Here is a 20,966-nt window from a genome sequence, read left to right on the forward strand (position 1 = left end):
CAACATGGTCCTGAGCTGTGACCCAGCACTTCTGATGGTGCAAGCAGCTCTTGGTGTAGATACCTACGGTTTCATAGCTCCACACAGGTCCACCCCTCACGTCCCACACCATACATCAGCCTGCGTGTGTCAGCTGAGCACGATCTTCAGCCCCTTCCTCCTGTCTGAGCCAAGGCTCCAGCTGAATGTCGCCTGCCTGCCCCATCCCCTTGCGCACAGGGATGGAAAGAGGCAGCTCGCTGGGACCCCCGTGACCCCTGGCCTGTGGTCCCTTGGGTGGGGAGGGCAGGAGAGGGGATATCAGTGTTTCCATCCCAGACGTCTCTGCTCTTAAGGGGACCTTCATGCACCTTAACAGAAAAGGCAACAGGCCTGCCATGGGGAGAACAAGGCACAGTGGAGACCTTTCACGGGAGCCCAGATGAGCCCCATGGTGGCCTGGGACTGCTCAGGGAGGGATTTTGGTCCCCCCACCCTCTCCTGGTGGTTCAGACCCCAGCCAGCCAGGGCTGTTCTTCCCATACCAGTGGCCACCACAGCACAACGGCAGTTTTGCAAGCACTGGGGCTTGGGAAGGTGGGGGGGCCAGACCGGTGTTTTAGTCAACCCAGCTCAATAAACCATATGTTAATAAGCAAAGGCTACTGGTCTGCTGTGGCTGCTGAACCAGGGGCTGTTCCTGGAGACCCTGCTTGGAGCCGTAGCTTCGGGGTGAGCCCAGCTTGAGTGCTCCCACCCCCAACCTTGCTGCACAAAGTGCCTCTGCTTGCAGCCTCACCCCGGGTGCTGGCTGCAGAGATGACTTGCTGTGTTGGGAGCCGATGAGAGGAGCTGCTGGGAAGCGAGCTGTGTGCCGAGCTGGTGGCACGGCACCTTCTCCCGCTGCGCCTGGCCAGCTCCACGGCTGCTCCTGGTCTCCCATCGCTCTGCCAGGAGGCAGCGCCAGCCCAGGGTGGGGAGGGGGGTGTCCAAGCCTGCGGAGGGAGTGGTGGCCGTGCCTGTCAGCAGCTGACAAAGCCCCCAGCCCCGCACCGCGGGCAGCCACCCCGCAACCCGAGAAGAACCGCTGAAAGCTAATTAATTAGCATCGCGCTGTTACAAGCCTAATTAGCATCGCTCAATTCCAGCGCCAAAGGGCTCCGCGCACCCGCTCGCCCACCGCCCCGGTGCTCGGAGCCCCCCTCCCGCTGTGCAGGCACCGGGCACCCTCCGGTCCCTCCCCCGCCGCCCCCGCACCGCCCGGTGTCACCGCGGCGGGGACCGCCCGTCCCGGGGGCCCGGCGGGAGCAGCCGCAGCAACAGGTGGGGACGGCGCTTCGCCCGAGCCCGATCGCGGCCGAGCCGCCGCAGCCGCAGCCGGAGCTGAAGCGGAGCCGGAGCCGAAGCGGAGCCGCGGCCCCGGCCGAGCCGGTAAGGGACCCCCGGTACGGGCGGCGGGGGGCGGTCCTGCTGCGCGGAGCCCCGGCTCCCCACGCCCCTCGCCCGGGAAGGTCCGTCTGTCCGGACCCCGGCTGGGCATCACCCCCACATGCTGGGGTCCGGCTGGGGGGGTGCGGGACGGGGCGGCTGCGGCCCCGCAGAGCCCTTCCAGGGTCGGGGGTAGGCGGTGGGAGCCAGCGTGGCAGGGCGCATCCTTGCTTCCCCTAGAGACACCGGGGCTGGGCCAGAGGGATTTCCAGGCAGCGTGGCTGAATGTCCCCCGAAGAGCCCACTGCGCAGTCCCGCACCCCTGGGCAGGTCCGTCCCTCAGGTGTGAGCATCCCCTGGGTGGTACCTGGGAGACGCTGCTACCTAAAGGATGCTGTTACTGGGGGATGCCATTACCAGAAGGATGTTGGTACCAGAGGGATGATCTCCTAATGAGATCACCATGGACAACCACATCCCCGGGTGAAAGGCTCCCAGGGTCCCATGCCCCCAACTTTCCCCTCCATGGGGATCTTTCCCCATCAGCCTGACCAAGGCAACAGGGAAGGCATGAGTACTACCCAGGGGGAGAGGAAGGAAAGCCCACCTTCTTCACCTCCTGCCTCATCCCCCGCAGGGCTGGGGTGACCCTGTGGGTTCCCAAAGCACCCCCTGTACTGTGATAGTGGTTCCTCTCTTAAGCTCCAGCTCCTGGAGTCAGGCTGCTTATTTTAAAAAACCCAACAGAAAAAGTCACCTGTTTTACTTCTGTGAGACCCTGGGAAACGTGACTTCTACCAGCTCATGGACCAGCTGGGGAAAGCAGAAGAACTCCACATCTTGTTATTTAAAATCCTGGTGGTGATTAAGCCAGTCTGATGATCCAGGGAGTCTGACTCATCACTTTATTTTTTTAACACGTGGGGTTGGTGGGATAGGAATTCACTGCTGCTGTTCTCCAGCAGCAAATCACTGCGTCCCACACAGAGATCGGCAGAGGCTCCCGGACCGTGCCTGTCTCGGCACCCCCATCCTGCCTGGGTGGTCTGTGCTGAGATAGGGGTGGGGGAAGGAGGATTTTAAATCTCTACATCTCTCTGTCCAGGTGTAATTAATCTTAAGGCAATTTAAGCTGTCCTGGAAAAGATGGCAGCCAGTATCCTTCCATCCTTGTTTTCCAGGCTCCCGAGCTCAGCCTGTCCCCACGTTGCCAGGGCACATTGCACACGTTGTTCCAGGAAATAATGCCGTGTCACATCCCCTCCACCCTCCGCTTCCCTCCAGCCGTGGGAGAGGCTTCACCAGGGCGCAGAGGAGCCGCCGTGCTGCCCAGGAGCTGCTGCAGCCACCGGGGAATCGCCAGCCGCCATGCCGAGCTGGCCGGCTGCAAGATGACCCTCACAACCACGCCGGGAGCCGGCGTCACCCAGGCTTTCTTCTGCCTGCTGCTGTGTGTCCCCTGGGGCAGCTCCTGCCCCCCGAGCTGCCAGTGCACAGAGCGGGCGGGGGCGAAGGCCGTCCTCTGCAGCTCCCGGCACCTGGAGGAGATCCCCAAGGACATCCCCAAAGACGCGGTGTTCCTCAAGCTGGATGCCAACAGCATCACTAGGATCCCCAGCAATGCCTTCAGGCACCTGTCCCACCTGGAGGAACTGGACCTCTCCAGGAACGCCATCGAGAAGATCGACAGGGCGGCTTTCAAAGGGGTGGCCGCGGGGCTGCGTACCCTCGACCTCTCCAGCAACCGCATCCGCAGCATCCCCAAGGAGGCCTTGCTGGCCCTCAACGCCAAGCTGCGCCTGGCCAACAACCCCTGGCACTGCGAGTGTGCCTTGCAGGAGGTGCTGTGGGAGGCCAGGCTGGACCCCGACTCTGTCCAGGACATCACCTGCCACACGGCCCCACGGGAGGAGTACGTGGGCAAGCCGCTGCTCCAGGTCCTGGATGCCGGCGTCAACTTCTGCAGCGTGCGCCAGAGGACCACGGACGTGGCCATGTTCATCACCATGTTTGGCTGGTTCGCCATGGTCATCGTCTATGTCATCTGCTACGTCCGGCACAACCGAGAGGACACCTGCAAGCACGTGGATTACCTGAGGTCTCTGCCCAGCGCCCAGGGCCACGCAGAGACCACCAGCACCGCCCTGTAGCGCAGGATTGGGGCGCCCTGTTCCCAGCTTCTTTGTGGGGAGCCTCAGGCGGGCTGGTGGGCTCCGAAGCTTCTCCGTGGGATTGGCCAGTGCTCACTCTGGTCCCACAAATCAGTGCCACTGACTTCGCTCCTACACAAGCGACGCCGGACCGAGCGTGAGCAAACGGCATGGGGGAGGGATGCTGGGGACACCCCACTCCAGGCCTGGCTATGGAACCCCAGCTCCTGGGGAGGAAATCCCACCCCCTGCCAGACCCCTTCTTCCCTTCCAGAGCTGGACTTGCAGGGAAAGCAACCTGTGGATCATGTGGTTTGGAGAGAACAAGCCCCTGGGTGGGGAGGGACAACGACATGTAAGGGTGGGGGCTCTTGTGGGGCCAGGACATCCCTGGAGCCTGGGATGTGGAGGGGTGGGTTGCTCTGTGCAGGAGGGTCGCACTGTCCTGGCTCCACAGAGCAGGACAATGGGCACAGCCCCTGCGCAGCATCTTGGCAGCCTCTGCCTGCCACCAGCATCTTGGGGGGTGGGGGGAGGGGATCACCCAAACCTTTGGTTCCTCAATAAAGCCCCACACACACATAGAAAAAGCCCTCAGGGTTTGTGCTGCACTGGGAGCCAGCCGGGTGCCCAGGGAGAGCGGAGGGGCTTGAAGGGGTTGTGCATGTCCTAATTCAATCTCTCCAAAAGCAGACAAGCCTAAATCCAATGTACCAGCTCCATTCCCATTAGGTTACATCCCCTCCATCCCCAGCCCAGCCTGCCTGGAGCGGGGGCCAGCTGGCCAAGTGGTGCCTCTGCATCTCGTCTGGCACATCTCACCTTATCTCGCCCTTCCTGGGGGCTGAATTAGGGCTGCTGCTCGTAGCTCAGCCCCATGGAAGCAAATCAAGTTCTGCCTCATTTTGCAAGTGAGAAATGGTCCTGCCTGGCAGCAGCAGCTGCTGTCAGGGCTGGGGGAGGAGGGAGGTCTGCGGGGGGCTTTCCCAGGCCTGGACCCCAGGCTGTGACTCCCCCAGCCCCTTTCTGGGTGGGCTGACACCCTCCCCAGCATCAGGGTGGGTGTCCCAACCCATTGCAGGGCAAGACTGGGTGATGCTCTGGGCCAGCCAGGAGAGGCAGAGGGAGAGGTGCAGGAGCTCCCTGCACCACGCTGTGCTCAGGACCACATCATCCTCATGGGCCACCTATGGCCACCGACATGGCCCTGTCTTGCTTGGGGGTGGCTTGGTGAGCAGAGGGAAGCCTCTGCCATGGGCAGAGCAGCTCAGGGACAAAGGCTGTGTACACACAATTTATTAGAGCTCTGGTTAAGCAAAAGAGTCCCCTCAGACCAAGGCGAGGAGAAGAGGCCACAGTTTCACCCGGAGCAGTTTGGGGTCTTTCCTGTGCCCATGAGAGCTGGAGTGGTCCCAGCACACAGCAGGCTTGCTCTGGGGTCATGAACCACATGTAAAGGGATGGAAGGACAGGCATCGGTCCTTATAGACACCTATGGACTCGTACAATATACACATCATGCGGTGAGGACACCCCAAGCTGGCCACAGTGGCGTGGGGGGGTCAGGCACCCATGACAGCAGGATGGGAGGGCAAAGCCACTGAAGATGGACCCAAAGCACGGTGTGCAACATCAAACCAGGCAAGTCCTCTGCAGCATCACAGCCCCAGGTGCTGGTCAGGCAAAGCCAAGCCTCAGGCCGCTCTGTCCCCAGTTCCTCATATGCCATTTTCTCCTTGCTGCCACACACCCCCCCCTAGCAGCACGTGCTCTGCTCAGTCTCTTTCTTCCTTGGCTTTGCATGAGCTCTGGATGCAGCTCTGGATCTGTTGTGGCTGGAGACTGCTGAGCACCAGGGTCCCAGCAAGCCCAGGGAAGCACCTGGGCACCCTGGGCAGGACACATCTCCAGAGCGTGGCTGGAGAGCTTGCCCAGGAGAAACAGCACAAAAGCAGGGTTGCAGCCCCTTTGCCAGCCCCCACCAAGGCTGCTGGGAGCCCTGGATCTTGCCTCCTCCTCCTCACCCTGCGGAGCACACAAACATCTGGCCACGGAGCTGATGCTGCAGCCGTCCCTGGTCCACTGGCACCTCGGCACCCAGCTCGGCCCGATCCCGGTGAGGAGCCGAGTGTGTCTCAGCCACCTCAGGTGGTTTTCAGCTTGAGCACCTTGGAAAGCGGCTCCTTGGCACTGGAGTAGAGGAGGTAGGAGCCCTCGGCAGTGTGAAACGCCTCCCAGTCTCTGCAGCCCACAGTGGGGAGGTTGTGAGCCGCTACGAAGCCTTCATAGCCTCGCCACCTGCACGGGGAGGGCAGTTAGCTCTTGGGGCACAAGCTGGGCACCTGAAAAGGGGGCAGGAAAACCGAGACGTGGGGCTGGCATCTCCCACCTCCCCGCTGTGGTTCAGGGTAGGGGATCCCTTCACTGGAGCTCCTCATTCCTGCCCGGAAACGGGGAGCCAGGGTCCTGCCTGTCCTCCCCAGGCAGATGCAGCAGCATCCGCAGAGGCTGCCCCCGTGTGACCACCCAGGCACCCAGCCCTGCCCTGCTCCCGCAGCCCTACCTGTAGATGATGCTGTTAACCGAGAAGGTGGAGCCATCGAAGGAGTTCGCTACCACCAGGAAGGAGTCGTCTCCCACCGAAAAGAACTCCCAGTCCAGGGCACTGGGGGATGAAGCGAGGAAAAGGGGAGGTGGGGTGGCCCCCTCCATGGCCAGGTGAGGAAGGGGCTGCGTGTCTGTCGGGGATGAGCCCACCCCACCCTGATCTCTGCACAGATACCTCTGCTCTTCCCAGGCTGTTCCTGAGGGGAAATCCACCCTTGTCCCCAAATCCAGAGTCTTCTCCGAGCTCCCACTGGGATGTGGTGCCAAGGACCTGTCACCCAGTGCCCTCCCCACCACCCTTGGTCCTGGGCAGCCTTGTGTAGCTCCAGGCCTGGAGGTTGGTGGCTCTGCCTGTGGCAGGGGGGTTGGAACTGATCCTTGGGGTCCCTCCCAACCCAGACCAGTCTGTGATTCTATGAACCCTCCAGGAGACCTGCTGGTTGCTCAGGGGAAGGACGTAGGCAGAGGAGCACCCTGATGTTCTGCACAGGTACCTGTAGGTGAGGATGTCCTGGAATTTGACAAACATCTGGGCAGTGATGTTCAGCTCGTAGATGGAGGAGTTGATGGCATAGAAGTTAGAGGGTGCTGGCATCCCACTGTCGTAGCTGTGGCTGTTGGCCACAGCCAGGAACACCCTGTCCCCGATACGAAAGACCTCCCAGTCGGCAGCACCAAAGGTCTGCAGGGAAGGAAGCCAGATGAGAAGCTGGATGTGGACAAGCCTTTGGAAGATAAGGATGCTGCAAGGTGTGGGGGGACCTGCTGGAGGGGCAGAGGGGATGTTACCCCCTCCTAAAGCCTTCCAAGGAAAAAATTAAACTTCCATCCATCCCAGTGGGAGAATCAGTGGGAAACTGTCACCACCCTTCCAGAGGACTGAAGAGCATCTGCCCTGTAAGTATCCCCTGGCTTATCTAAACCCAGAATGGGGACTGAGGAGTAGGGTTTGATCAGTGGCCAAGCCTTACCAGGATAGATTGGAAGAGCTGGAAAGAGCCACTGAGCCAGATATAGATGTGTGAGTAGATCTTAGTGGATGTGCCATTGAACGTGTTGGCCACAGCCAGGAAGGAATAGGGCCCGATGGTGAAGAATTCCCAGTCATAGGCTCCAGAGGTAGGGATGGTCTGGTTGGTTTCAAACAACCCTGTCTTGGCATTCCACCTGTATATCACACTGTCTATGTTGTGGTTATTCCCTGGAGGGGACAGACAGACAGACGTGCACTGTGAGGAAAAGGAGTACCTGGTGCCAGCAGGCTCTCACCCGGCTTCCCTCATTTTCCTGTGTGACCACAAAGCCCAGGCTTTGGCTTCTCAAGAGGCTCAACCCGTGCAACCCCCAGAGATGCCCTCACCACCCCACCCCATCACGCAGCACGGGGAAAACGAATGAAAAGAAGCTGAGAGATTCAGCAAAGGCCCCTTCCCCCTTCTCCTGTCCCTGCCAACCCCAGCCAGAAACCCACAGGGAGACCGAGTTGGGCACTTCCCTGAGGGCTTTTCCCCCCTAAAATAAGAGGGTCTGCAAAGTTCAGGCTTCCTGAGGGATACCATGCTCCAAGTTGTGTGCACTCACTCCCTGGCAGAGGATGCCAGGGATCTGCAGTGTTGCCACAGCAATGGGAGGATGCTCTTGAGCAGGGTGAAGTGGTTCCTGGCATCACCCCAGGGCTACCTGCTCCAGCTGAGCAGGGAACGCAGGGGCTGGGTACCTTCTCTGTGGTTGACCACGGCGAGGAAGGCGTCTCCCTCAATGACAAAGGCCTCCCAGTCCCTGGCGCTGTGCGTGGCGATCCGCTGGTACGGGAGGAATTTCTCCTTCCTGCGGCTCCACTTGTATATCACAGAGAACTCCTGGCCCCCCTCATTCTGCTCCAAATTAGCCACTGCCAGGAAGATCTGAGAAACAACAAAGCCAGGACATTTTGGTTTCTCCTCTCAAAGGGGTGCGGGGAAGCATGGGGAGGGTGGCGATGGGATGGGATGGGATGGGATGGGATGGGATGGGATGGGATGGGATGGGATGGGATGGGATGGGATGGGATGGCAGGCGCCCATGGAATGCAGGGAGAGGGACTGAGGGTGCTGGTACGGGTCCCTGAGCATCTCCTGAGCAGCACAGTGCACCCAAAGTGAGGACAGGCACCCGGGGTTGGGGGGGCATCTGTGTGCACCCAGAGGTTACACAACTCACAGACACAGCCTCAGAGCTGAGTGGAGGGGGGGAACGTGGGAGGAACGTGGGGGAACCATCTCCAACAGCTGGCTTTGGAGCCTGACCTTGCAGGCACCCTGGAGACCCCCAGGGAAGAGCCCTGAGCACTCCTGACATGCTGTGAGCATCGGCTGTAGAAAATGGCCTGGGAGGGTGTGCTCAGGTCTCAGCAAAACCAATAAACCACGGAGGGCACCCCACAGAGCAGCCATCAGTCCCAAGGACAGACTCTTACTGGTCAAACACCTCTATCAGTGTGACCCCATCAAAGACAGGAGGGAGAGAGATTCACTTCCTAAGCCATGCCTGAGACTCGGGGCTTCAGAGGAGAAGCCAGCGCTGGGCAACTGCAGTTTAATACAGTGAGATATGAAGGCACTGAAGGGACCTTCCAAGCAGATTTACCTTCTTCCCTATGGTGAAATACTTCCAGGACTGTGCTTGGTAGGTGGGGATGTTCTGGTAGGGCACAAACTTTCCATCGGTCCACTTATAGACGGCTGATCCCGGGGGGGTGTATCGGTTGGCAGTGGCTGCGAACAGTCCCACCTTGGGAATGGTGAAGACCTCGACTCCCATCGTCTCAGAGTTGGTCACCAGGTTCTGATATTCCTCCACATAGTCCAACCTTTGTCTGACTAGGAGACCACAGGGAAAAGATGGGTGAGGTTAAAACCCCGTGCCCGGGGAAGTGCCCACCATGCACAGAGGAGCTGCCTGGCAGCGCTTGCTGGCCCACAGAGCTTTACTGGGGGGTGGAAATGAAGGCTCTGGTTGTGTGGGGGGACCTGGCTCACAGGCACTTGAGGTGTACTGGAAGTGTCAACACCAAGAGCAACGCAAAGCCTGGACAGGCAGTTGGACACCCCAGCCCCGTCCTTCTGCTGCTGTCTGACTTGGATTCTGCCCCAAACTGCTGTCAAGGCCAAATCTCTGCTCCCCCCTGCCCCAAGAGCCCCACTCCGTCCCCAGAGCGCCCTGCACACCCGTACCTTCCAGCATGGGAACCCAGGCGCTGCCGTTGCAGAGGTAGAGTCCTCGGCGGGAGGCGTTGAACCAGAACTGGGCCTTCTCCTGCCTGCTGCAGGGCGGGCGGGACCCCAGGGTCACCGTCGTGTCGGTCTCTGGGCACGGAGAGGAGCAAGGAACGAGTGGCAAGGCTCATCCCCCTGCCCATGGAGGGCTGGACATCCCAGTCTTATCCTGATGACAGGCACCAGGGAGCAGTGGGGGGGACACTGCAGCCCTGAGCCAGGATGCCACCGGCTGAGGAAACCCCAGGGACTAATAGGCACAAGCCCAGTGACACCACAGGGCAGGGGCACCCTGGCTCTGCAGGGGAGTTTTGGAGAGAGGGATCCCACCCCCCCACACACACACTGCTGGGGACACCCTCCTGCCCTGTGCCCAGCCCCACCAAAAACCCTTCCTCAGCACAAGCAGGAGGCGGCGCACTGAGCCCCACGCTGCTGGGATGTACTGACCGTAGGGGTATTTCAGCACCTCATTGCTCACTGGCTTCGCAGGGACATCCTGGAGGACAGTGGGGACAGAGAGGGTCGCTACTTTAAGGTTCATGGCTGTGCATATCCGAGGGGTGGCATCGGCTCCGGGCAGCAGGACCAGCTGTCTCAGCAAGCCCTGGGAAAGCAGGACGAAGGGTGGACACCACATCCAGCAACAGCAACAAGTGAACACGGCAGGTAGTTTGTGCCCTGGGTTTTCCAGACGCTGGCACCAACCCTGCATGCCCAGAGCCCAACAGGGACCAAACCCACAGCCACCTCCTGCCCACACGCTCTGCCCAGTGACAGAAGCCCTGCAGGTGTAGGGGGCTTAGTGGGGGCTGTGGCTCACCCCATGGCCAGCCCCACACCATGGGGCACCTACCGTGAAGACGCCTTTCCTTCTTCTCCTGTTGCCCAGGTAGAAGCTGGCTCTCTTCACCGACAGAGAGGCTGGGAACGGTGTCTCCACCACCCTGCAAAGGGCAGAGAAGGGGCAGGAGCCAATTTTATGGCGTCTGCTAGTGGCTGGAGGTGATGCTGGTGGAGGAACATCACCTTGCCAGCCCTCCTGAGCCCCCCCCACACTGTCACCCCCAACCTACACATCCTTGGGGACGCTGCAGTCCACTGTCAGGGAGAAGGACTGGCCCGAGACGGCCAGGACGAGCGTGTGCCACTGGTTGTCAGAGAGAGAGACGTTGGGAAAGGTAATGCGGGTCTGCCAGCCGCCGGCGTGCTCCTGGCTCCAGAAGAGGAAGTGGAGCTTGTCGGGGGCATAGCGCAGCCCCAGCAGCACACGGGGACTCTCCTCTGCCATCAGCGTGAAGACGTACTCGTTTCTCTGCGGGAGGGCAGGGGGGGCTGCGGTCTGCAGGCTGCGAGCCCCAGAGCCGGGCTGTGCCAGCCCCGCGCCCGGCCGCGGCCCTTACCTTGGCGGGGACCCTGAGGACCCTGAGGGTGACGATGATGGAGAACTCCTCGGGGAAGCGGTCGCAGTGGATGAAGAGGCGGGAGGCGGGGAAGCCCAGGGCACGGGGCTGCGGGGGGGCAAACTGCAGGCCCCGCAGCCCCTGCACCTGGAACACCCTCACGCCGCGGGCCAGCCCGCCGGGGGGCACCACCTCTGCCAGGATGTCCAGCGGGCGCAGGTCTGTGCCAAGGGACAGTGGAGGGTGTGACGAGAGCCCCGGCCATCCCACCCTGTCCCGCTGCGGGATGGGGTCCCCACCTCGCTGTGGGGTGCTCTCGAGGCAGCCAGCCACGTTGGCTCGATGGCAGCACTGGGGTCCAGCACGCCCTGGCAGCCCACCAGCTCCTGCCCAGGATCCAGCGTAGGGAAGGGCCAGGTGCCCAGCCGACCTCTCCCTCCCCAGAACTGGGGTGCTAGGCACCAAGTGTGTGGGGGGGTCACCTATGCAAACCACCCCAGAGCTGACCCTGGGCGGCCCCAGGCTGCCACCGGCTTCCTTTGGGATCCACCAGCACCAGCAGCCGCGCCCAGAGCCAGGAGATATGCGGGGATCTGGTGGCCACCTCCCTGTCCCCAGGGCGGTAGGGCAGGGTGCTCCCCCACCCCTCCAGCCCCAGCCCTGGCACTCCCAGCCCTGCCCTAATTGCAGGCACGCAGCTACCCCTCTGGCAGCCACCAAAACTGCTCGTTCATTAAGTATCCCCTACCCAGAGAGGCAAGCGGGGTGCACCAGCTGTCCCCACGTGGCAGTGCCAGGGTCACCGTGGGTCCAACACCTCGGCCAGCCCAGTGCCAGGTGCTGTGGGACAGGCTGTACCCGTGGCCGTGCCCCTTCCCCGCCACTGCACCCGTGCAGATGTCTGGTTTTCGGGTGCTTCCCTGGCAGGGGCACAGCAACCGGCAGAGGGGCTCAGCGGGGATGCCCAGTGGATAGAGAAGCACTTAGTTAGACTCCAAAAAACACCCGAGTTTGTCCCATGGGGTGAGATGGGGCCTCAGCAGCCGGGGGCACAGCAGGACAGCCGGGCGGGAGAGGGCTGTGAGCATGGTTGGGGCCACACGTGCCTGAATCTAAACCAGCCACAGAGGGGAAGGAGCTCCCTGGGGCTCCCCCAGCCCCAACGGGCAGAGCAAGGAGGAATCCACTTGTGCGGCTCCATTCAGAGAGACCAGCCGGGTCCTTCCCACCCTGCTGCCCCTGGGGCCCCCAGCCCAGCCTTCTGTGGGTCCCCAAGCGAAGCTGGGCTGAGGGAGATTGAATTGAAGCCACGTATTCCAGAAAGGCAAGGCTTGGGGAAGGGCTGGTTCTTGGTCTTTCTCAGCAAAAAGCACCAGCTGAAGGCAGGCCTGGCTGTGCAGTGGGGTTCAGGAGTGTCTCAGTGCCCCGGGGGGCAGCTGGGCTGGAACAAGGTCCCGAAGCCAAAAGCAAACCCCTGAGTTGTGCGCCCCAACCCGCCCCCCTCACTAGCAAACAACCAGAGTGGGGCTGGCACTAAGGGCTGGGAGAGCAGCCAGCGTGCTCCAGCTGGGTCAGGACAGATATCCAGGGGCTTTGACACCACCCCCCCGGGACCCCTCCTGCTGAGGGGACAGCAGGGATGTCCCTGGAGAGACTGGAGCATCTGCAGGAGGAGGAGATGGGCAGAGGCTCTCTGATCTCAGCCAGCTTTTCCTTGCTGGAATAAAACATAGATGTAGTCACCACGGAACCAAGCACACGGAGCCTGGGCCCGGGCTGCCCCAAAACGTGTGCTGGGGTCTTGCTGTGACGTGGGGACAGGAAGGCAGAGCCAGGCCGTGGGGACCGGCTGGGGCTCAGGCTGCTCCGGGTGCTCCCCTGTGGGAAATGCCATGGGAGCCGCCTGCTTCTCTGCGGGGGGCAGTGGGATGGAAACATCCGGGAGGATTTGCCGCTGGGAGGGTGTAGGTTGCGTCTGGCAGAGCCCCTGGGTCAGGAGGGACTTTCCAGGGGGTGTGTAGGGGGGAACTTCATGGCGCTCCTGTACTTCTCCATCCAGCCCTTCCCCTCCCGGGGGGGTCCCCAGGGCCAGTAGACCAGAGACAACACTTGTGCCCGAGCATCGGGCATGCTGCCCTTCCCGGTCCTGTGCCACCTCGGGGGGCTGCAGGGGCAGGGACAGCCCCCTTACCCCCGCCCCATCCCCCAGCACGCATGGGTGCAGGCGGGGTGCTGGTGACGGCAGTGCCGAGGCATCATGCCATGCGGTCACCCCAGTCACTGGCCTCCAAAACCACACGGGTCCCAGCGTGTCCCCCACCATGGCCGATCTCGATGCCTCCCTCCCCTCCCGGCGCAGCCCCCCCGCCAGCCCCTGCTCCTACCTGTGCAGTGCTGCCAGGTCTTGCCCCCCTGGACGAAGACCCCGCCGGTGTGCCAATGGAGGAGGACGACCCAGAGCAACAGCAGAGCCGACATCGGGGGGCTGGCCTCAGGGGGTCCATCCACCGGGACCCCCCCCTGCCCTCCACCCCTCCACACTGCTCAGCTCAGCCCCCCTGGGGACTCTCCCGTAGTCTGCAGGTGGGGCCGCCTCGCTGGGGCCGTGCCATGCCGGGACTCTGCTTGGGTGTTTTTGGGGTGCCAAGCCCCGGCTCTGCCGTCCCCTTGCAGGCGGGGGGGCCGGTGGGGGCTCCCCTGCGGCAGCTGCCCCGGCAGTGCCGGCTGCAGCCTGCGCCAGACATTTAAATGAGAAGTCGGTGGTGGGAGAGGAGGAGTCCCAGCTCCTCAGAGAGCTTTTATCTTTTGCCCAACCCTCTGGAGGGCGGCTTTGGGGAGGGAGTTTTTAATAATTCTCTATTTCCACCCCCCCCTTTTTTTTGTCTTTGCTTCCTTTCATTTTTGGCTATTCATTTTTTCAGGGTCACATGGGAGTAGGTGGGAGATTCCTCCCTGCCCAGAGACACCAAGGTGGGCACCTTCCTGCCCTGAAAAGCCTTGGGCTTTTGGCAGCACAATCCCAGCTGCTACTGAGGGAACATCTCTGTCCCCTCTGGTCCACTCCATCACACCCTAAAAATAAAGCCAGACCCCACAGAGTGCTTATTTCTGCCGTGAAACAGCCTTGGGCAGGTGATGCTGGTGCCCCAGGTAGGGCTCCATCCACCGCAGGGTACTGAGCATCTGACTGGAAACCCTCCAGGCCCTGCTGCTGGGCAGCACAGAACCCCTCCACGTGCAGCAAGCTCTGCTGGGTCGCTGCAGCCCCAGAACCAGTCGCTTCCATTCCCTGAACAATTGAAATGAGCTCCTACCCCCGGCCCCTGAGCGAGGCGGGCGCCGGAATAGAAAGCGGATGGCCGGACGCGCTGCCAAGAAACAGCTGTGTCGCAAACCAGGGCCTTCGTCAGCAAGGCCAGGCCGCAGCCAGCGCCGGACCCATGGATGTGCCTCACTGCCGGCCTGTCTGCAGGCCTCACTGGCCTAAACCCTTCTGCGCTGGAGCCAGGGGGGCATGGCCCTTGGGGTGCAGGCACTTGGCGTGGCTCAGCACCCTGCACCTCAGCTCCAGACCCCAGCAGAAGCTGCTGCCAGAACCCACGGGCGCCCAAACACCACCGCCGCTGAAGCCTGAAGCACGGCTGCGTGCGTGCCCGGGGATGCTCAGCATCAAGCAGGGCTGCATGGAGCACCCCCTCTCCATGAAGCCCCTTGTTGGGCATCCCATGAGTTATGTCTCTACCGGGATCACAGTTAAACTGAGCTTAAGTGGAGCTTAATCTCTGTCCTGAGACCAGCGGAGGCGAGGCACCACTGGCTCCCACCCCTCGTCCCTGCACCAGGGACTGTGTCCACTGTCACAGCCAAACCTGGGGGTCCCAAGCAGTGGTGCAAACCATCCCACCTCCCCTGACGGGAGCCATCCCTTGGCTCCAGGATGATGCCCACTAGCCCCAGGGCTGGGAGCAGCCTGGACCCCACACCGTGACTGCCAGCAAGAGTGGGTCCCGGCAACCCAACCCCATCCTGCGGAGCTCAGTGCGCTGGGAGGGAAGCTGGGACTGGGCTGGGACTGGCGGGACCCTGAGGCCTCCAGCAGGTCGGTGCTGGGGAAGCGGCACAAACAAGAGGCAGAGGGGGAGGGGGGACACACACGTGTGTCAAGTTAAGCGTGGCTGTGGGAGCTGGCAGCACCGCCCCGCACTGGGGACTCGCGCAGGCAGCGGATTTTGGGAGGTCTCCAGCAAGGCTGGGCGCAGCTCTGCGAGGGGCTGGGTGGTCCCTGCGACTCTTCCTGGGGCAGGAGGAAATGTCCAGCTGGGAATACCGAGGCCACCAAATTTTCCAAAGGGGATGCGAGGGGATGCATCCGCCTTCGAGCTGCCAAAAAAGCCGGTGGGTGGGGGTATCTGCAGCCCTAAGGAGGGTCAGACAGGGCTGTTCCCTCCAGCAGCAGGGGGACCTGGGGACTTCCAGGCAGTAGCCAGAGGAGCTGAAGCCCTGTCAATGAGCAGAGGACACGCCAGGCAGTTCTCGGCCCAGGCGGCTCTTCAGTCACGGGCTGTTGATGAACAGTGTCCTGGTGAGGACAGGGACGCTGATGGTCCTCCAGGATCTCCTCCATCCCTGGGCTGGGGACCTCAGCACGGCAGAAGGTGGTGGAGCAGTGGTCCTCTCCCTCCCCTGGAGGACCTGCTTGGGGAACTCATCTGTGATGCAAAATCACAAGAGAGACCCATCGCCGCCGGCTGTTGCCTGGGTTTGGGACCTGCTCTGTGTCCCGTCGGCAGGAGGAAGCGGTCTGCAAAACCATTCTAAGCACCCACAGGCACATTCCTGTGTGCAGAAGCGAGCGCGAGAGGATGGAATGAAAGAGACAAACAGCAAGACATTTGCTAATTCACATGGGTGGTAAATAAAACCATGTGGCGGCTCCGAACAAGACGAACCTTGGATTGCCACCAAAACAAGGTTTGGCCGTCCCTGGGTTAGCAAAGGTTGGGAAGCCCATCTGCAGACAATCCCTGCTGAGCTGAGCAGAGCTTCTCTGCAGAGCCCAGCACGAGGAGGGCACCCACCGGCCCCTGTGCAGCGCGCACAGGGATGGCTCCTGCTCTGCCAAGGCTGTAACTCACCCCGTTATTATTTGCAGACACAAAGTCATGTTGCAGGGCTCGTTACGCCTCAGTCATTTCAGCCTTTATTCCTCACATCTGCAAGAGCTTTGTCCCCATGTCTCACACACACAGGCACCGGCAAAGTGTGGAGGGACCCTACGTAGGATGCGCAGCGCTGCCCGGCCCGTGGGTGTCCCCAGCCCATGGGTGTCCCCAGCCCAGGCAGGGCCAGTGCCACAGTGTTTGGCCTCCCACCTGCACCCACAGGGCCAGGGCAGCTGGCTGGGCCTGCACCGAGGGGGTCACAGGGGATGGAGCTGGGGCCAGCGATGAGCAGACGGGGATGTTGTTGCTGGAGAGAGCCGCAGGGTCAGGATTGGCCCCTCAGGGTCGTTCTCAGAGCAGCACCCAGATTGCAGCTCCCAAGATCCCAGTTCAGGTTGGACACTGGGATGTTGGGATGCGGAGGGACAGGAGCTCCATCCCCAGCAGATCCCAAGGCTCCAGCATGGTCACACCTGCCCTTGCCTCTAGGCTGAAAATCTTCCTCATGTTTCCTGGAGCTCCTTCAGCTCGCTGAGCCCAATCCAGGGACAGAAACTGGAGCCCCAGCAAGGAATCTCTGCACCAGGCAGTGTGGCAGCGTTGTCCAAGCAGTGTCAGTGTCTCTAGCCCCCTCATCTTCTCAAAACTTAATTCCCAGCAGTGCTGGAGAGGTTCTGCCAGGAAAAGTTTTGTGGAAGGACAAAAGGGAGGATTGCAAAAGGCCCTGTTTTTAGGAAAACCACCAAAAAAAGAAGAAAATCACAAAGCCAGCCCATCACTGCCAGTCCTGCTGCCAGCTTCCCAGGCGTGGAGCTGCCTCCAGGAGCCACCCCTGCTGGGCAGCAGCAGTGAGCCACCAGCGCTGCTCGCACCCCAGAGCCCTCCGTGCTGCACACCCAGCATGCCAGCCCCATGGAAGGAGGGAGCTGGGAGCTCCTGGCAGGGCTCCTCAGGCTTCAGCCACAGCCAGCAGCAGGCAGGGCTGGTGTCCTCCCTTCCCAGACAGCCAGGAGCAATCCCAGCATGTGGAGGACACATGGCAGCAGAGCTGCCAGGCTTTGAAAGGGCTCCACAAAGCACTAATGAACTTTCACCAGCGTGAGCGAAGAGACGGGCTGCAAAGCTGAGCTTCCGCACCAGAGCCGCCCAGGACGGGGCTTGGCACTGCCCATCGCTCTCCTCTCCCTCAGGGGCAGTGGCTTTTTGCTTCAGGCCACCTCTCCCCTGGGTACCCAAAGCTCTTCTGAGAGGCTGAGCCGGCTCCCTGCAGCCACGGGACCCCTGAGCTTTCTCAGCAAACACCACTGTCCAGCTTGGTGGAGCCAGATGGATGGAGAGCATCGAGCCCAAGCGACTGTGAGGATGCAGACCATGGAAATGGTGCCCCAGGCATTTCCTGTAGGTCTTACATCTGCACTGAAGCAACAGAGAAGTGGGAGGGGCACTAACATGATGCTCAGCAGCAATGCAGGAGACCCAGGAGCTCCGCCTGGACTCCCTGCTCCCTCTGCAACATGCAAGGCCTGCTTGAGCTCAGCCAAGATCTCTCTCCAAACTGAAGTCCTACAGCCAAGAGGAAACAGGCAATGGTCCCATTTCATGTTGCTGCTGGAAAGACTCTGGACACACAGGCTGGAAGACCCCAGAGGTTTCAATCCTAAATACCATCATAAGATGCACTAGGTTGGCAGGGACCTTTGAAGGCCTAGAGCAGGTTGCTCAGAGCTTCATCAAGCCTGACCTTGAACGTCTCCAGGGACAGGGCCTCCACCACTGCTCTGGGCAACCTGTGCCAGGGTCTCACCACCCTCAGAGGGAAGAACTTCTTTCTCAAGTCTCATCTAACCCTGCCCTGCTCTAATCTGAAACCATCAGCCCTCGTCCTATCACTCCATGCCCTTACAAACAGTCCTGCCCAGCTTTCCTGTAGATCCTTCAGGGATGGGAAGGCTGCTATAAGGTCCCCCCTGCAGCCTTCTCTGGGCTGAACCAGCCCAGCTCTCCCAGCCTGTCTTCATAGCAGAGCTTCTCCAGCCTTCAGATGGTCCTCATGGCCTCCTCTGGACCCACTCCAAGAGGTCCGTGTCCTCCTTGTGCCAGGCGCTCAGAGCTGGATGCAGCACTGCAGGGAGGTCTCACCAGAGCAGAGGGGACAATCGCCTCTCCCAGTCTGCTGGCCACACCTCTGGTGATGCAGCCCAGGATGCCATGGACCTTCTGGGCTGGGAGGGCACGCTGTGGGTCACATCATGTTCTCAGAGCAGGCGCTTGCAAGGGGAGAGGGGCGAAAGGGAAGGGTTTCGCAGACACAAGCCTTCCTCCATCACTGAGCACACAAACCCAGGTGGGGAACTCAGCAGGAAGGTTTGGCTGAGCCAACCCTGCGCCAAGAGCCGCAGGGTTCTGAGCCTGGGGGCAACGCCTGAGCCCAGGGCTGGCTCTGGGATGGGGACAGCCGCTCCCCACGCAGCCAGGAAGCTCCTTTGGCAGCCCCGCAGGACACCCTCCGCCTTTACCTCGCAGCCCTTTGATCTGGGGAGTGACCACAGGCTCCAGCTCGCAGCAGGCAGAGGTGGCAGGCAGCAGGAAAAGCCCGCAGGGAAAGCAGGGGACTTGTCCCCACACGCCTGGGCCTGTCAAGGATGGAGAAGGGGACGTATGATGCTGCTCGGACCAGAAGCCAACCCACAGCTCGCCAGTTTGGGCCCAGCTCTCTCCCAGCTGAAGCCTGGGAGCACCCAAGGCCAGGTTCTCCCTGGCGCCAGGCTGCATGACCCGGAGCACGGGCTGGGTGCACCCAAGAGCAGCCGCTTTGGCACTGCTGAGCTCTGCAGCCATAGGAAAACCTCTTGCTCTGTGACAGAGAGAACCACAGGCCAGTGTTACCCCTTGTTTGGAGGACCATGCAGAGCTTTTATTACTCTCCTAGCTGTGATTTAGGCTCTGGAGGAGCTGGTGGGAGGGCAGAATGGGCGGTGGGGGAGGCGGGTGCCAAGGTGGGAGCGCCAGCAGCCACGCTCACTCTGCCCACCCCGCGGCACGGAGCGCGGCTGCGACATCCGGGGAGGGAAGGGAACAGAGGCAGAGAACAATTGCTATTGTTTTCCAAGACTTTCTTTAGGCTGGATCCTCCAGCGTGGAGCTGCTGCCCGGCTGCGGTGCTCAGAGCTGCACAGACACCGCTGGGGACACGGCCCGCAGCACCCGCTACTCAACCCTCTGAGCCTGGTCCCCATGTGCAGAGATGGAGCCAGCATCCTGTGCAGGGTCACCACAGCTCCTGTCCCACTCCCCAGCACCATCAGGCACCCTCGAGATGCTCAGGCACAGGGACATCCAGCATCCCACGTCCCACCAAGGTGCAATGCCTGCAGCAGGGGAGGGGAAGCCCAGCCCTCAGCTCCAGGTGGGGAGGAGAAGGGAGCAGGGTGTCCCAGAGAGCCCAGCTTGTCCTCCCCTTCACCAGCCCTGCACAGCTGATGGAGCCATGGTGGCAGCCAGGCCTCATGCCGGTGTTGGGGTCACACAGCAGGGACCCACATAAGCAGGATGATCCAATCCTTGATTGCCTGGAACAGGGCTCTAACTAGAACCTGTGCTCTCCTGGCCAGGGCTGCAGCACCCAGGCATTGCTACCTTTGAAGTCCAGGCTCGAGGATGCTCCTAATTGCACTTTGCAAGGGCAGGGTGGGATTAGAGTCAGGAGGGGACCAGCGAGGGTGGCAGCAGGGGCAGCAGGGGGGGGGTGGGGTCTTGCTGCAGGGGTGCTTAGCACGTGGCATTGCCCTGGGCTGCCTGGTTTCCACCAGCAGAAGAAGGTATCTAACACATGAGAAGGAGCTAAACCGAACATGAGTCTCATTTGATGGGGAGTGTAGTTAATTGGCAAACAAATCAGATGCCCCTGCTCACTGCCTGGGGGTTAACAGGACAGACGCTGAGCACTGGATGCCAAAAGTGAGGCTGCACAGAGACAGGCTGGACAAGGGGCTGCAGCACCAGTACTGATGTTTTCATACCTCCAAGCTTCATGCAGAGCCTCAAGACCTTATTGAGCCCCCAAACATGTGTGCTCCCCACAAGGCCACACCTAGGCTCCGAGGCAGAAGATCTTGAGTCACAGCAGGATCTGGCCAAGGACAAAACTCAACCTCTGATCACCTCTCCAGCCCTTCATCACAAGAATTGGTGAGCAAAGCCCAGCTCCCCCTGAGCAAGATCCCTGCTGAGCCCACAGACAACTGACTAGGAAGTATCTCCATATCCCTGAAGGCATCTGACACCATGCTAGAGCAACCCCCCAAACTCACTGCCCCACACTCTGCCACTGCCAAGCAAGAGGTAAATCTCTGCAGTTCACTGTTGGCTCGGAATGCAGGCGTTGCTCTCGCCCTTCAGGCACTCCTGCCCCTCAGAGCCAGATCTGCCTCAGCACCAGAGAGCTGCCATCGACCAAGCTCGGAGGGATGGATGCATTGACCAGAGGAGCAGAGGAAGGTGGGGATCCTGGGGAAGCAGCACAGCAGGAGAACACTCCTCCCTGCATCCCCCAGTTAAACACGTGGAAACACCCTGGAGAGCCCTGTCCTGGCGAGCCAGGGCTGGTGCCCCACACATACAGGATGGGGACTCAGCCCAGGACTTGGCTCATCTCCCCCCACACCCTTCAGGAACAACATGACTAGACAGACCCGCTCACAAATCGCTCCCCGAGAGCTCATGCACACGCTGCTAACGCCAGCAGCTACCCTGTAATAACCCACCATCCGTATCATTACCCTTAATTACACATTAACGCACCCCATAATCCCCACTGCTGCTCAGCCACATCTCGGGGGGCGAAGCCTCTTTCAAAAGCCACCTGGCTCCTTCACCCTTCAGGTCTGGCTGCCCAGCCAGGGCTCGGATCAGGCTGTGAGGATGGGCGCAGGAGGATCATCACCAGGGCTGGAGTTTCAGGTAAAGCACTGATACCCCAGCTGC

At 61.2% G+C, this 20,966-nt stretch overlaps 2 protein-coding genes across 2 annotated transcripts; one reads left to right on the forward strand and one right to left on the reverse strand.

Moving 5' to 3' along the window:
• Positions 1 to 2,651: 2,651 nt before the first annotated feature.
• On the forward strand, positions 2,652 to 3,557 carry LOC311194225 (leucine-rich repeat-containing protein 3-like; the record flags this gene model as incomplete). Its single annotated transcript, XM_084267259.1, has 1 exon — positions 2,652 to 3,557. One exon carries the CDS (start codon positions 2,652 to 2,654, stop codon positions 3,555 to 3,557), a length of 906 nt encoding a protein of 301 aa, XP_084123385.1.
• A 2,144-nt stretch (positions 3,558 to 5,701) lies between these two features.
• On the reverse strand, positions 5,702 to 13,299 carry TSPEAR (thrombospondin type laminin G domain and EAR repeats; the record flags this gene model as incomplete). The annotated part of the gene is made up of 12 exons (XM_084267171.1): positions 5,702 to 5,855; positions 6,121 to 6,222; positions 6,659 to 6,846; positions 7,136 to 7,365; positions 7,882 to 8,068; positions 8,790 to 9,022; positions 9,377 to 9,508; positions 9,869 to 10,025; positions 10,275 to 10,365; positions 10,495 to 10,733; positions 10,822 to 11,042; positions 13,206 to 13,299. 12 exons carry the CDS (start codon positions 13,297 to 13,299, stop codon positions 5,702 to 5,704), a joined length of 2,028 nt encoding a protein of 675 aa, XP_084123297.1.
• Positions 13,300 to 20,966: the final 7,667 nt, after the last annotated feature.

The sequence above is a fragment of the Gallinula chloropus genome (assembly GCF_964237585.1).
Source record: "Gallinula chloropus genome assembly, chromosome: 8".
NCBI lineage: Eukaryota > Metazoa > Chordata > Aves > Gruiformes > Rallidae > Gallinula > Gallinula chloropus.